The 13,490-nt window shown below is 40.5% G+C and overlaps 1 protein-coding gene across 2 annotated transcripts in view; it reads right to left on the bottom strand.

Annotated features, from left to right (window-relative positions):
* Positions 1–13,036, bottom strand: part of Klhl7 (kelch like family member 7) — an 85,998-nt gene extending 72,962 nt beyond the window's left edge. The window contains exon 1 of one of the 2 annotated variants that reach the window (XM_023709895.1): positions 12,412–13,036. In XM_023709895.1, the coding sequence (XP_023565663.1) occupies positions 12,412–12,531 (120 nt within the window). In that variant the 5' untranslated portion in view covers positions 12,532–13,036. Of the gene's footprint in view, positions 1–11,759; positions 11,820–12,411 lie in introns of those variants that run through there. The other variant, XM_004626463.2, reaches the window with a different exon arrangement.
* Positions 13,037–13,490: the final 454 nt, after the last annotated feature.

The raw sequence follows: 13,490 nt of genomic DNA, 5'->3' as shown, positions 1-13,490 counted from the left end.
CTAGTGGTTATTTGCTGTACAAGATGCAGACATGATATCCTATTTACAAACACTATTAGAACAAATCCCTCTATTCATTAAGAGAATTTAACTAACCATTTTGAATATACAGATACAAAATGGACATTCATCTGTATCCCCTTTTTTTGTTTAGTTCCGTCATTTGAATATTATAGGTATGTTAACTCAGCAAAATATCCTAAAAGAGTCCAGTAGTCCATAATAGTATTAGCTCTTCCACTTGACTGGCAGTGTCAGAAACTGCTGACCTGAAACTATGCCTATTTTCACAAGAGGATTTAATAAACTATAAAACCTTCAAAAAATAGAAAATAAAATAAAATAGTTACCTCAGGGCCTGAAAGGTTTCTTATATAAGCAATGTCAACTTTCTATGACATAGAAAAAATATCCAACTTAAGCAGGTTAATAAGTCAGCTGAGGCTGCCTGAAAGGAGAAAATGAGACACTAGAGACATAACCCATTTCAGCACAGATAGGTAATGGTAATGTGTCTGCTGCCACTGAATTTGCAAAGTCTGGAAAATTCAAACAACAAAGAAAGGCAAAGGTTTGAGGAGTACACTGTAAAGGGCATATTGGTCCCTATGGAACTATAGGCCTGAAAGAATCTGATTGTTCTCCAGCTGAGGCAAACAGAGAGGAAAAGGGGAAAGACTCAAAGAAGCAGGAGTCACAGACAGGGTCAGAAGGATACACAAAAGTGCAGGGCCTCAGGAAGGACAGAACTGCCTATTACAAATGTGGAACATTCTTCTCTCAAATAGGAGGGAAGGTTATGTCACAAGCTAGAGCTCACTCACTCGGTACTCAATTGCCAAGAACACAGAGTTCAAAAAAGAAATTGAGCTTTAAAGGTGCAAGAGACAAGAGGAAAAAAAAAAAAAAAAACACTAGGGATCGCAGCAGCTGTGTTTACCACCATAGAAAATTGCTAACATTTTTGCCCAAGAGAAAAACTGTCATGTGCTAGAAAAGCATCACCACACAGATGAATTCTCTTCTAAATATCATAAGTAGTGTCCCATTAGCCTCTTGATTTCTTCTAGCTGAGTTTAGTCAGACAATGAAGATAAAAGATAGCCAACACAGACTAGTAGCCTGTCTAAAGATAAAATTTTTCTTTTCTCATTGTTTCTTTGAAAACCATTTTCCCTAGAAACATAAGTTTTTGGCTGGGAACAATAAGGTGAGCCACACTGGAAAATAATCTGTTAAGCAGTACAGTATAGAGATGGGACAGTTGCTTGCATCATTTCAGCTTTGTGGAGGTGGAGATGAGGCTGTGCTAGTTCTAAGAGTTCTAGGGATCCTCTGATACTGAGAAACTAGGGTACCAACTACTTTGAAAATAGAGACATCTGGTTTTGGACTTGTCACACTAAATAAATCATTCCAGTGAGAAACAGTTCAGTCAGGGGCTGCTGAAGGAGCTACCCAAGTGTTTTCTGGGAGTTTAACAAACAGGAAGAGGAAGCATTGCCTTTTCCCCACCAATTTTTTTTTTTTTTTTTCCTTTTTGGCGGAACTGGGGATTAAACTCAGACCCTTGCTCTTGCCTGGGAAGAGCTTATTCTGCTGAGCCATCTCCCCAGCCCCTTCCCCACCACTTTTTAAGTACATATTTGCAGTACATGATGTTTACATTCCTTGTGGGGAGCTGGTATATGTACATATCATCATTATTTTTCTTTATCCCCATCACACCCTCCTTTCCATTTAAGAGAGATCAATTTCCCTACTTTGCTTTTAACTGAGGGAGAGAGAACGACAATGAGAGAAAATGAATGAGTAAATACAAAACAGCTATAGGAAATTAAGGACTTATGCCAAGGTTCAAATGGTAAAACTGGGGGGGGACTTTATGACCTTAGTATATTATAGGGAGTGTTTTAAGCTGTCATTTGGTTTAGCACAGAACATCATGGGAGCTACAAATGACACTAAAAATTCTTTTTTTTTTTTCACTCATTCATTTATTGAATATATTTGTTCAGTATTTTTTTGAATTTTAGAGAAATATTTGAGATGAATACATAGACACTAAAAATTCTGAGTTGAGAAATTGGAAGTGAATTTCCAGTCTCAAAGTTTCTCAAGGCATGGCATTAGCTACCCATTTTAACTTAATTTCAAAGTTATGGCATTAACTACCCATTTTAACTAGTTTGTAGAGGGAAAAAGTAACAGTGACCAGTAGAGGAAAGCACCTGTATTAGAACAAGGCATACCCTGTGCCAGTAGTAAGAAAACAGAAGACCCAAAAGATGAGGCAAACTTGGAAATAAAACAGCTACTTGGTCCAGCTAATTTGCGTTGGGGGTTTTGGATCTTTAGTGCCTGAATTCTACCATTCAGGGATCAACAGTCAAATGACACAACACTACAAACTACTGACTGAGGAGCAAAGCTTTGTGATCCCCATGTGCACTGACTCTCTTCTGAAACAAAGCCAGAAAGTAAGAACTTGAGAAATTCTTTGCTTGAGAAGCTGATGTGGGTGGTAGCTCTTTTAATCAACCCTGTATATCTCTATTTATGTAAGTTTTGGAATACACATATTAATGTATCCTACAAGGTACAGAAAGAGATGGCTGGGTCCCAACCCTAGTTAATAAGAGTCTACCATATGATACACTATAATGGTCCTGCTTAGCAGAGGGAGACCTTAAGAATCAGTTCTCATCAGAGTAACTTCACCATTAATAAAAACATCAGTGCTGTATTGTTCATTCACTTGACACTCCTAAAGTAACCTATAGTGACAAAACCACTCTAGTGGTTGCCTGAAGTGGACTCTGGGGGCTGGAATTCAAAGGAGCCTGAAAGCCGGACGAACAATGATAAAACTGTTCCGCCACTTTCTTGCACCAGTAGCTTCATGGGTGTATACGTTTGTTAAAATATTCAAATGCACACTAAAAATGACTGCATTTCATTATAAACCAAAAAAATATATTTTTTTCCAAAATAAATGAAAGTCAGCTACAAAGGCAAAAAAAAAAAAAAAAAAAAAAAAAAATCAGTGCTTAATTCTGACTTAGATTTAGCCTCTCTTCAGTGAGCAGTTAGGAATAAAGGGAGATATAAGCTCATAGAAACTCATTTACCTCCTCCTCCCCCCTCACCTCCTCTTTGTTTGTTCTTTGAAACAGGGTCTTGCTTAGTAATGCAAACTGGTTTGAATTATGTAGCCCAAGCCTCAAATTTGCAGTGATCCTCCTTGCATCAACTTCCCAAGTGCTGGGATTATAGGAATATGCCACCACACACTCAGCCTCATTTTCTTTCTTTTGGATGAAGTGAAGATAAAAAATTTTTTAAAAAGTTCTCTTTAAATTCTGTCAGTTCGGCGCTGGTGAGATGGCTCAGTGGTCTAAAGCACCTACTTGGAACAAGCTTGGGAAAGCACAGGGACCGCGGTTCGATCCCCCAGCACCACATGCCAGCCCACCCCGCCCCCTGGCCAGCTGAACTGGCCACACACACACACACACACACACACACACACAAAATAAATGTTTAAAAAAATTAAAAAAAATAAAAATAAAAATAAATTCTGTCAGTTCTTGTACCTCTGACTCCAGTATCACATACCGGCAGACACACATAATTTTCCTTCTAGGGAAAAGTCTTTCACATCAGTTTTTCACACTTGCAAAATTCATTCTCAAATGACCTAATCTCATATTTATACAGCAGCGGTACTTTTTTTTTTTTTTTTTTTTTGAGACAGGGTCTCACTATGCAGTTCAGGATCACTTGGAACATACAGTGAGCCTCCTGTCTCAGCTTCTTGTATCAGCCACCATGCCAGGCACTAGTGGTAAATCTTTTGAATATATCTTTTCTTTATTGATATTATGGTTACTATCATCACCACCTCAGTACAAGGGATTATTATCTTTCCCCAGGACTACTACACAACTTCCTACTGACCTGCCAGCAACCACTCAGGGCACTCTCACTCACTCACCACGGAGCAGATAGCCATCTTTTCCAGAAGGAAACAAATATCATCCACCTCCCCTCACACACAGAATTTAAAATAACAGTAAGCTCTCTAGCTTGACTTATAAAGAAATGCTCTTGCTACATCACCAATTTCATTTTGTACCATCCTTCCCCATTAAGTTCTATGCCAGTTACACTGTCACTTAATATATCTTGCGTGCCAGTTATTCTGGCATTTGATAATCTTGCATTGTAAATCTTATATTAATATGATAATGCAGGTCTCTGCGTATTGTTCTCTCTACACGAGAAGCTCTTCTCTTTTTGCCTAGCTGACCTACTCTTAAGTCAGTTCTCAATTACTAGTTCCTCTGAGGAACTTTCCTCATGGTCAAATCACCCATGCACATGTCTTCAATGTACCTTAGTACCAAAAATATTGCACTTTCGTGTTTATTTTTATAATTGCCTGACTAATGTCTCACTCTGCTAGACTATAAACTACATAGGAATAGGCACTACTAGGCTTATGTTTAGTACTGCTATTCTGGAATCTAGCAAAATGCTTAGTACACAGTGGGTTCTCAAGAATTTCATTTGAAGGAATGAACTAGAAAGTCAAATAAATATAGGGCAGTAAGTAAATGGCAAAGAAAGGCAGTGAGCTTACACATCTTATCTTAGTTACCTTTTTCATTACTGAGACAAAATATACAACACCCAAAGTTAAAGGAGAAAAGGTTTGTTTGGCTCACAGTTTGTAGAGGTTTCAGTTCAGAGTTGGCTGGCTCCAAGACTGGCTGGTAGGGCAGAAGGACACTGTATAGGAGAAATAGCTCATGGCAGGCAGCAAGCAGCAAGCAACAAGACTTTTTCTGTCCCTTATAACTTATCCAGGGTACCCACCTGTAAGGCAGGTAGCCTTCATACCCAGGGTGGAGCAGCCTTAATCTTAGTATCAAGCCTTATGTCAATCCCAGCATCACATCCAACCACTGCCAAAAGGCCCCATCTATAACCACATGAGGCTTTGGGGGGACATCTAGATATAAGTCATAATACCAATTTTTGGGTTTAACTGAGGGAAGAGTTATTATTTAGAAAAGAGTATTAAAAACATCAGTGGTATTATGGTTTTAGATAAAAAATGTTGTCCCAAAGGCACATGTGTTTTTAAGTGGGGCTTTGAGAAGGTGACTGGAGCATGAGGCAATAACCATATCAATGGATTAATCTAAATGAAGCAGTACAGTGGTACCTGGCTATAATCCTAACACTCTGGGAGGCTGAGGCAGGAGGATTACAAGTTCAAAGCCAGCTTAGGCAACTTAATAAAATTAGGTGTCTCAAAAAAAAAAAAAATGAATAAAAAGGGTAGGGGACATATACATCCATCCACCTACCACCCATCTATCTATGTACTGATGGGTTCATAGCTGAAATGTGCTATTGGGAGGGGGGACCTGGTTGGAAGAAGTAGATCCTGAAGGAGTATATCTGACTGGAGGCATAACCTAGAAAAGTATATCCTCATCCCTGGCCCATCCTCTCTTTCTGGCTCTTTTTTATTTTCTTGGAAGTTTCCTGGATGCTATGAAGTGAGGTAGCTTTCCTCTGCCATGCTAAGCTGACCATGGAATGAAATCTCTAAAAGCAAAACAAAATAAATCTTTCCCCTTTCAACTTGTGTATGTAGCTATTTATTTCTTGCAAGAATAAGCTGACTGGGCTGGTGAGATGGCTCAGTGGTCTAAAGCACCTACTTAGAACAAGCAAAACACAGGGCCCACGGTTCAATCCCCCAGCACCACATGCCAGGCAGCCCTGCCCCCTGGTGGGCTGAACTGGCCACACACACACAAAATAAAGAAAGAAAGAAAGAATAAGCTGACTAATACAGATTTAGCTTTGTTGACTGGTTAAAAATGCTAAAACTGAGAGGTTAAAACATGCTTAAATGTGACAGCATAAATCTAGGAAAAGAGAAATTAAAGATGTTCAATAAAGATAGAATAACCAACAGTATATCTCTTCTGAGAAAGCTAGTGCTAAGAAGCCAAAGGCTGATCATTTAGACTCACATAGAAGAGAGGCAGTTTCAACCCAAAGTGTTTTTTTAAAAAAAATTCACAGATAGGTGGTGGAAAGAAACAACACAGTTCTAGTAGAGTAATGGCTTCTACGTATCTATGTCAAGGGAGGTGGTCTGATGAAAATGAGGGTCTAGAAAAGGTACTCATATTAGACAAAAACTATAATAAATGAGAAGCAGGGTTACCTATGAGCATGAACTACCCATTTGCAGTTAGTGACCAAGGATTTATCAGGCCAATAATGACAGAACAATAGTGGAACATTTTCCAGCTATGCATGGAAACTTGACACAAAAGGTAAATAGTTACTGATGCTAAAGTTTGCCAAATAGACATGAAAAAAAGGATGGAGGGTCAAGAAAGCTTGGATATTGGGAAGTGTGAGAAGAGCAGACCAACAGTGCCTAGGCTACACAGACAAAAAGAGAAGAACATTAAGAATAGAAAGGTTCTGGAACTGTACTTCTGATTTGATTTGAAACTGTCTCATTGCTGTTTATCAATAAAACTTTGAAAAAAAAAGAAAAAAGAAAAAAAAGAAAAAGAAATTATTCAACACAAATAAAGAGGAGACAAAAAAAAAAAAGAATAGAAAGGTTCTATGTGGTTGCTGGGAATGTAAACCAGTACAACCACAATGGAAATAATATGGAGAGTCCTCAAAAACTAAAACTAGAAATTCTACTTGATTCAGCTATTCCCTTTCCAGGTATCTTCCCAAAGAATTAAATTCATCATATTACAGTGATACATGGATACCCATGTTTACGGCAGCACAATTCTAAGGACTAAATCCTAGAAGTAGCCGATGATGAATGGATAAAGAAAATGTGGTGATTATACACAATGCAGTACTATTCTGTCATAAAGAAAGATAAAGGAGTATTTGAAAGAAAATGGATACATCAAGAGCTTTATATTAAGTGAAATAAATCAGACATACAAGCTTAAATATCACTTTCTTAAAAAAAATATGAGAAACCTAAAATAGAGTAAAATAAAGGGCAGGTTAAGGAAGTAGGAAAATAGATCTTTTCAAATGGGAAGAAGATGAAGAGATGGAGGGAGTGGAGAAAAAGAGGATAATAAAAGAATTGAGGTATGCATGTGTACCACCTCCACATAGGAACACAGTCTTTATGTAATGCAAACATGTACTAATAGAAAATGAAAACTGAAAAGAAAGGAAGGTATCATAATGTTAAGTGAAATAAATAAAATACAAAAACACTGCATGGTTTCTCTTACAAGAAACAAAGTAAAAAAAAAATTAAAAAACAAAATAAAAGATAGTAGGATACAGAGATCTTTGTACAAAGAAAGGAATCAAGAGATGAAGGAAGCCAGTTAAGATGATGAAGGAAGGGGAATGAAAAATTATGTTGAATGTAACCATTATGTACTGAAAACCTAAACTTTGAAAAAAGAATAGGGGTTGCTGGAGAGATAGCTCAGCGGCCTAAGTGCTTGCCTAGTAAGTACAAGGTTTGATCCCTGGTACTATATGCCACCAAAACCGGGTGGGTGGCACACGCTGGGGAAGCTGAGATAGGAGGATCACTACAGTCCAAGCTGCATAGTAAGACTCTGTATCAAATAAATAAATAATGATTGATTGATTAAAAAAAGAATAGGAAGATCTGGGTGATGGGAGTTGCCAATGAATGATAATTAACACAAAGGATATAAATATTTTTGCAGAGTAACTGGCACAGAGTAAGTGCTCAAGAAGTGTTACTATTATTTAGAGTTTAACTCTGAAGTTTCAACTTATCACAAGAGGCACAAAAGATAATGTTTTAACTTGCAGTCTTGGACAAGTGTACAGAAGCAAAATTATTTTAGCTACCAAATAAGCCCATCTCACTATACAGCCTACATAATCATCAATCACTTTTGTGGTTCTTTTATAACTCTCAATATGGGCTTTAACATAACTTTGAAGTTCTAATTAAGTCTTGCCCAGTGTGGGGGCACACATCTGTAATCCCAGCAACTGGGAGGCTCAGGCAGGAGAAATAGGATTTCAAAGCCAACCTAGACTACACAGTGAGACCGTCTCAAAAACAAAAAGAAAATTTTAATTATGGCTTAACTCATTTAATGTGGAGAGACTGAGCTACAGTAGTATGTAGGAAGGCCTGCAAAGGCCTCTTAAATGTTAAGGGACAACTGGATTCATTAACACAAAAGAAGGGTACAGCATCTGCATACATAAAGTAGTGATTATGATCCATCCCTGTCTTGTACAGCCTCCTTTGGATATCAGACAATAGTATTCATCCAAACAAAAAAGGGAAATAGTTGAGTGAGGTAACACATGCCTATAATCCCAGTACTCTAGAAAGGCTGAGGCAGAAGGGCTGTTCCCTCCTTTTGTGTTAATGAATCCAGTTGTCCCTTAACATTTGAGAGGCATGTTTTCAGACCTTCCTGAATACACTATAGTTCACAACCTGTCCACATTAAATAAGGCATAATTAGAATTTGTGTAAGTGTGTGTGAGAGTGTGTGTGTGTGAGAGAGAGACAAGGTCTCACTATGTAGTTTGTGCCACTTGGGCAATTTTGTGATTCTATTTCATAGTTAAAAAAATAAAAAGGAGCTGGGCTAGGAATGACGGCCCTGGGTTCAATACCCAAGAAAGACAGGCAGACAGACAAACAGAGATAGAGACAGACACAGACACACACACAGACTGTATGATTACGTTTATATTTATTTATAAACACGAATCTATGGCAATACAACAGTAGTTACTGTAAAAGAGGATGGTGACTGAGAAGGGCTATACCAGGTTCTCCTGTACTGCTCATGTTCTCCTACTGTTCATTTTGTAATAATCCAGTGAACTAATATGTATTCTATACTTCATTGAAAAGCTTACTTAAAAACAAAAGACAGTAAGTAGCTCAGAGCCCTACAAGCAAATACTATGAGCAAAGCTCATTCTTGAAGTGGAAAAAAAAAAGTATGAAAAATTATTAGAATTAAATGGTGGAGGGCATATCCAAGGAGTATTGCAACAATTTCATCCCTTTATGAATTTAATGACAGACCCAAGTCTGGAGATGGTAACTTGGGCAACAGAACAATATGGGCATGGTGGTAATACCATATGTGGAAATCATATCATCATGATAGAAGCCTTGAAATGAGTTTATACAATGGTTGATCAGCAAAGAAATCCATGTCCCCTTCTCCAAAAGGCCTGTTTCCCTACATGTCCCCTTCTCCAGAAGGCCTGTTTCTCTATGCCGTAAGAGTCAATTACTTACATTTTTATATTAAACTTTGCACTAAATAAACTTCTGTAGTAGTCCTCTCTACCCCCACCCCCCAAAAGGCTAAAAGTGACAAAAAGGATGCAGAAGCTGGCTGGATGTGGTATCTATGCTTGCAATCCTAGCACTTGGGAGGATGGGGCAAGGATCACTTCGAGTTTGAAGCCAGCCTGGACTACAAGAGACCTTGTCTCAACAAAACAAAACAAAATAGAGAAACAAAAAGCTAAAAGCTGGTGGCTCTGCAAAACTTTTTGCCTCTGTACAGAACTGTTCACCACACTACTGTTACGATTTGCATTAGTTTGTACCCACTAAAAGTCATATTCAAACTCATATATATCAGTAATTAAACTTGGTCCAAGAGGTAATTAGGAAAAAAAAAAAAATCCTTATTAGGGGGCCTGGCTATAGCTCAGTTCTTTAAGTGGCTGCTTCCACAAAGCTGTCAGCCTCAGGTTGCTGTAGTTCGATCCCCACAACACTCCAGCCAGCCAAACCTGCCCTGAAGGCATTCGGAGCAAAAAAAAAAAGAGGTAATTAGGTGATGGGGCTCCACCTTCATTTTCATGAAGGATTAATATTGTTCCCACAAGAGTGGTTTAGTTAATCTGACTGGGTTATTATAAAGCAAGGCTGGCACTTCCCTCAGTCTTTTACTGATTCTATCTTTCTCTCTTCGGCACTGTTTATTCCCTTCTGGTTTTCATGAAACAGCATGTGGCCCTAGTCAGAGGCTAAACAGATGCCAGCCAACCTCTTGAACTTCCACATCAGGAGACTAATAAACCTCTTTTCTTTATAAATTGCTCAACCTTGGGTATTAGAGCAACCTAAAATGGACTAATACAACCAGGATAGATGAAATCACCTAAATCAAATCGCTGTAGGGCAGCGACTGGAACTGAGGTATGCTAACTTCCAAGTATTCCCAAATTTTTGAAATATTTGAGTGTATGTGGCGGATCCCAGACATCAAGACATTCATTATCCTGATCCCCAATAAAATGAAATCATAAAGCAAAGCAAAAATAGTCATAAAATAGGTCTAGGCATGGTGGCACACACAAGTAATCCTAGCAACTCAAGAGACTGAAGCAGAGAATTGCTGTTTGAGGCCAGCTTGTGCTACAAAGTGAGTTCAAGACCAGCCTGAACTGCATAGTGAAACCCTGTCTCAAAAAGATCCCCCTCAATAAAAGTCATAAAACAAAACATTTATTAAAAACAATTAACACTTATAAAATTGACCCTCACTCAAATATTCCTCTGGCTCAGACCAACTTTCTGTCATTCTCGGTAACATCTTTCCTCTATTAAAATTAACCAGAATAATGTATAAACAATATAAATCATCTTCAAATGAAAATGTGTATTCTGGGAAAGATACAAGATTCTAGAAATTGATACAAGTGCTACCAGAGGGTAATTTAAATCATACTCAAAGCCGGCAATTAAAAAATAATCAGAGATCCCTGGTTGCTTATCACACACCACTTTCCCCTTCTTAGTAATACAACCTTGGTTTTTCAATAACTGTAATTTAATAATTGTATTAATGTTACTGTACCCTACAGTTAAGTAAAAAATGTACATATGTACATCAATTTGTAAATGCAGAGAGCTAAATATACAGTTTCAGACAATTCTCTCCTTAAGTAAACAGCTTATGCTGTAAGCCAGCTGCATCCTATCCATTTAAGGGATGAGGTAATGCTTTACGTTGTTTCAGCGCAAGAAGAAAATACATAGGCTTAGGAGAGTGGAGGAGACTACCATAATGAGACCTAAACAAGCCTGGGCACTGGTGAACTGTCTGCCATTACAGGCAGACACTAGTTAAAGCATCAGCAATTTGAAGTCAGTGATATCCTTAGCACAAAAAGGTTACAAGAAAGAATATGATTGTGAATAGAACCACATGAAAGTTAAGTAACATAAAATAACGCAGCCAATTACAGCTATTTAAGTGCCAAGGATGGGATAAATCTGAAGCCACTCCCAAAGAATCCACTGTCCTGGTGCACCGTGCCAGGAGCCAGTGAACAAAGACATGAAGATCCCTGCCATCAGCGTTTGCTTAAAGAACTCCTAAGTTAACATCGTCATAAAAAATCTTAAATTCTTTTGCTGTTGTCCACACTCCCAGCAAAACCACGAAATGAGAAAACTAGGTTTTTGCATACATCTTGCTTGATCCTCTTGGAAAACAGGACCATAGTCAACAAAACAGGAACATTCACACCATCTTCTGTTATATCAATTTTCTAAGTAGCGCTCACAGAATCAAAACGCAATCAAGCAACTTTTGTTTACTGATACATTAAATGTTACAGAATTTTAAAACTAAATAAAACCTCTCTACCTACCACCTCCAGCCTTAAAATCCATTCTTCAAATAACCCACCTTTCGCCGACGCGCTGCAGACTTTCCTGAACCCACTACACATCAAAGACAGAACAAAGAAATCCTCTTAACAACAGGGGCGCGCAGCATCCTTAGAAGATAGCAACAGTATTTACCGACGACTATTTCTGCTTTGCACTAACAGGTACGGGAGGATTTGTCCTCAACTAGCTCCACCGGGATAACAGGAGGCTGGCGGGCGGCTTACTTGAGAGCAGCCGATTCCAGACCAGCAACACCGCTCCCTCAGGGAGCTCGGGATTGGGCCGTGCCAATGGGCTTCTGCACACCAGATCTCACGACACCTTAGCGCGGCTCGCCAGTGAAAGGCTCCGGGCCTCACAAGGCGGTAACGAGGGCAGAGCTGTTATACAACCGCCCCCCTCCCACGCCTACAGCCGGCGAGCCGCGAGCCCCGGGAGTCTGTCTTGGAAACCGCATCCCTGGCGCACTGGGCGGCGTTCTGATGACTCGACCGTGGTCGGACGCGACCCTCCGCGGGCAAGCAGGTCGGCAGCTCGTAGAAGTGCGAGGCGGGCGAGGCCGCAGCAGGAGGAGGGCCGCGCCTGCCGCGCCGCCCGGCCCCGGCCCCAGCCCCAGCCCCGGCCCCGGCCCTGCCCGCCGCAGGCCAGCCCGCCCGCCGAGGCAGTACCTGTTTCCGCATGTTGTTCATGACGCCCATGAACCCTGCCAACAATTTAGCTTCTTCTCGAGCAGCAAGTTTCTTCTCCGTCTTCTTCTTACTGCTCTTCTCCACCCCGGAGGCTGCCATCCTCCCTCGGCTCGGCTCAAGCCAGGGGCTCGCTAAGCCGCGCGAGGCGTCGCACTCTCCGGGTTCGCTGGGTCTCTGTTTACCCAACACCTCAGTCAGGACTGCGGCCGCGGCACGCAGCGCCTACCTTCCGAGGGGGCCGGCGGCCAGCAGCACTGTAGACCACGGCGAGGACAGAGGAGGGAGGCCGCTCAGGCGCTCTTCATGCGGAGACCCGGCGGACTCGGAGATAGCGGGAGCAGCAGCGAAGTCGGAGCCGGAGAAGTCGGCGTCCTCCGCTCGAGGGGGCGGGGCCTACCACAGAGGGGGCGTGGTCTCAACGTCACAGCCGGGCGCCACTCCGCCAGTGGCTGCGTACGTCTGCGGACGCGGCAGGCGTCGCGAGTGCATCCCTGGGCGGAGTTGAGCCGGTGTAGCCTCGGAGTTGATCCAAGGTCACACGTGCTTTTCCTTTGGCCAATGGCTGGTTTCCCTGGTGTCTTACGTGATTCTTTATTTTGGATGATCGGCCGGTAAAAACAAATTAAAATGTCTTTCCCTGTAATTTCCGAGAGAATACGGTTGTTTTTTTCCCTGCAGTGGCAGAATTTGGGAGTGTTGTGGGCGTCCAGTAAATACTAAATGATAAAAGAACATCCCATAGCTCAAGTTAAAAGGCTTATTACACGGAATTTGCTTGGGATTCATCAAGTAAGAATATACAGTCCCATTGGTGTCTCGTTCCCTGCTTATTAAAGTGGCTTACTCTTTCAAGCGGAGGTCTGATGTCAGTTGCCAACATCTAGATTTTTCCCGAGTGTCCTAGGGTGCAACAGGACTCAATCCTAGCACTGAAGAAAATGCTTTTGAAGCTAAAGCTAGTTATTATTTTTGGTGTATAGTAATATGCGGGGTTATTTGGATTTTGTTCGTTTTGAAAACTTTACATGAACTCTTAATTGTCTAAAAAAGGACTAGAG

Source organism: Octodon degus, unplaced genomic scaffold (genome assembly GCF_000260255.1).
Source record: "Octodon degus isolate 3935 unplaced genomic scaffold, OctDeg1.0 scaffold00015, whole genome shotgun sequence".
In the NCBI taxonomy this organism is placed as follows: domain Eukaryota; kingdom Metazoa; phylum Chordata; class Mammalia; order Rodentia; family Octodontidae; genus Octodon; species Octodon degus.
Note: the sequence above shows the minus strand (reverse complement) of the source record. Positions and strands in the feature narration are given on the sequence as shown.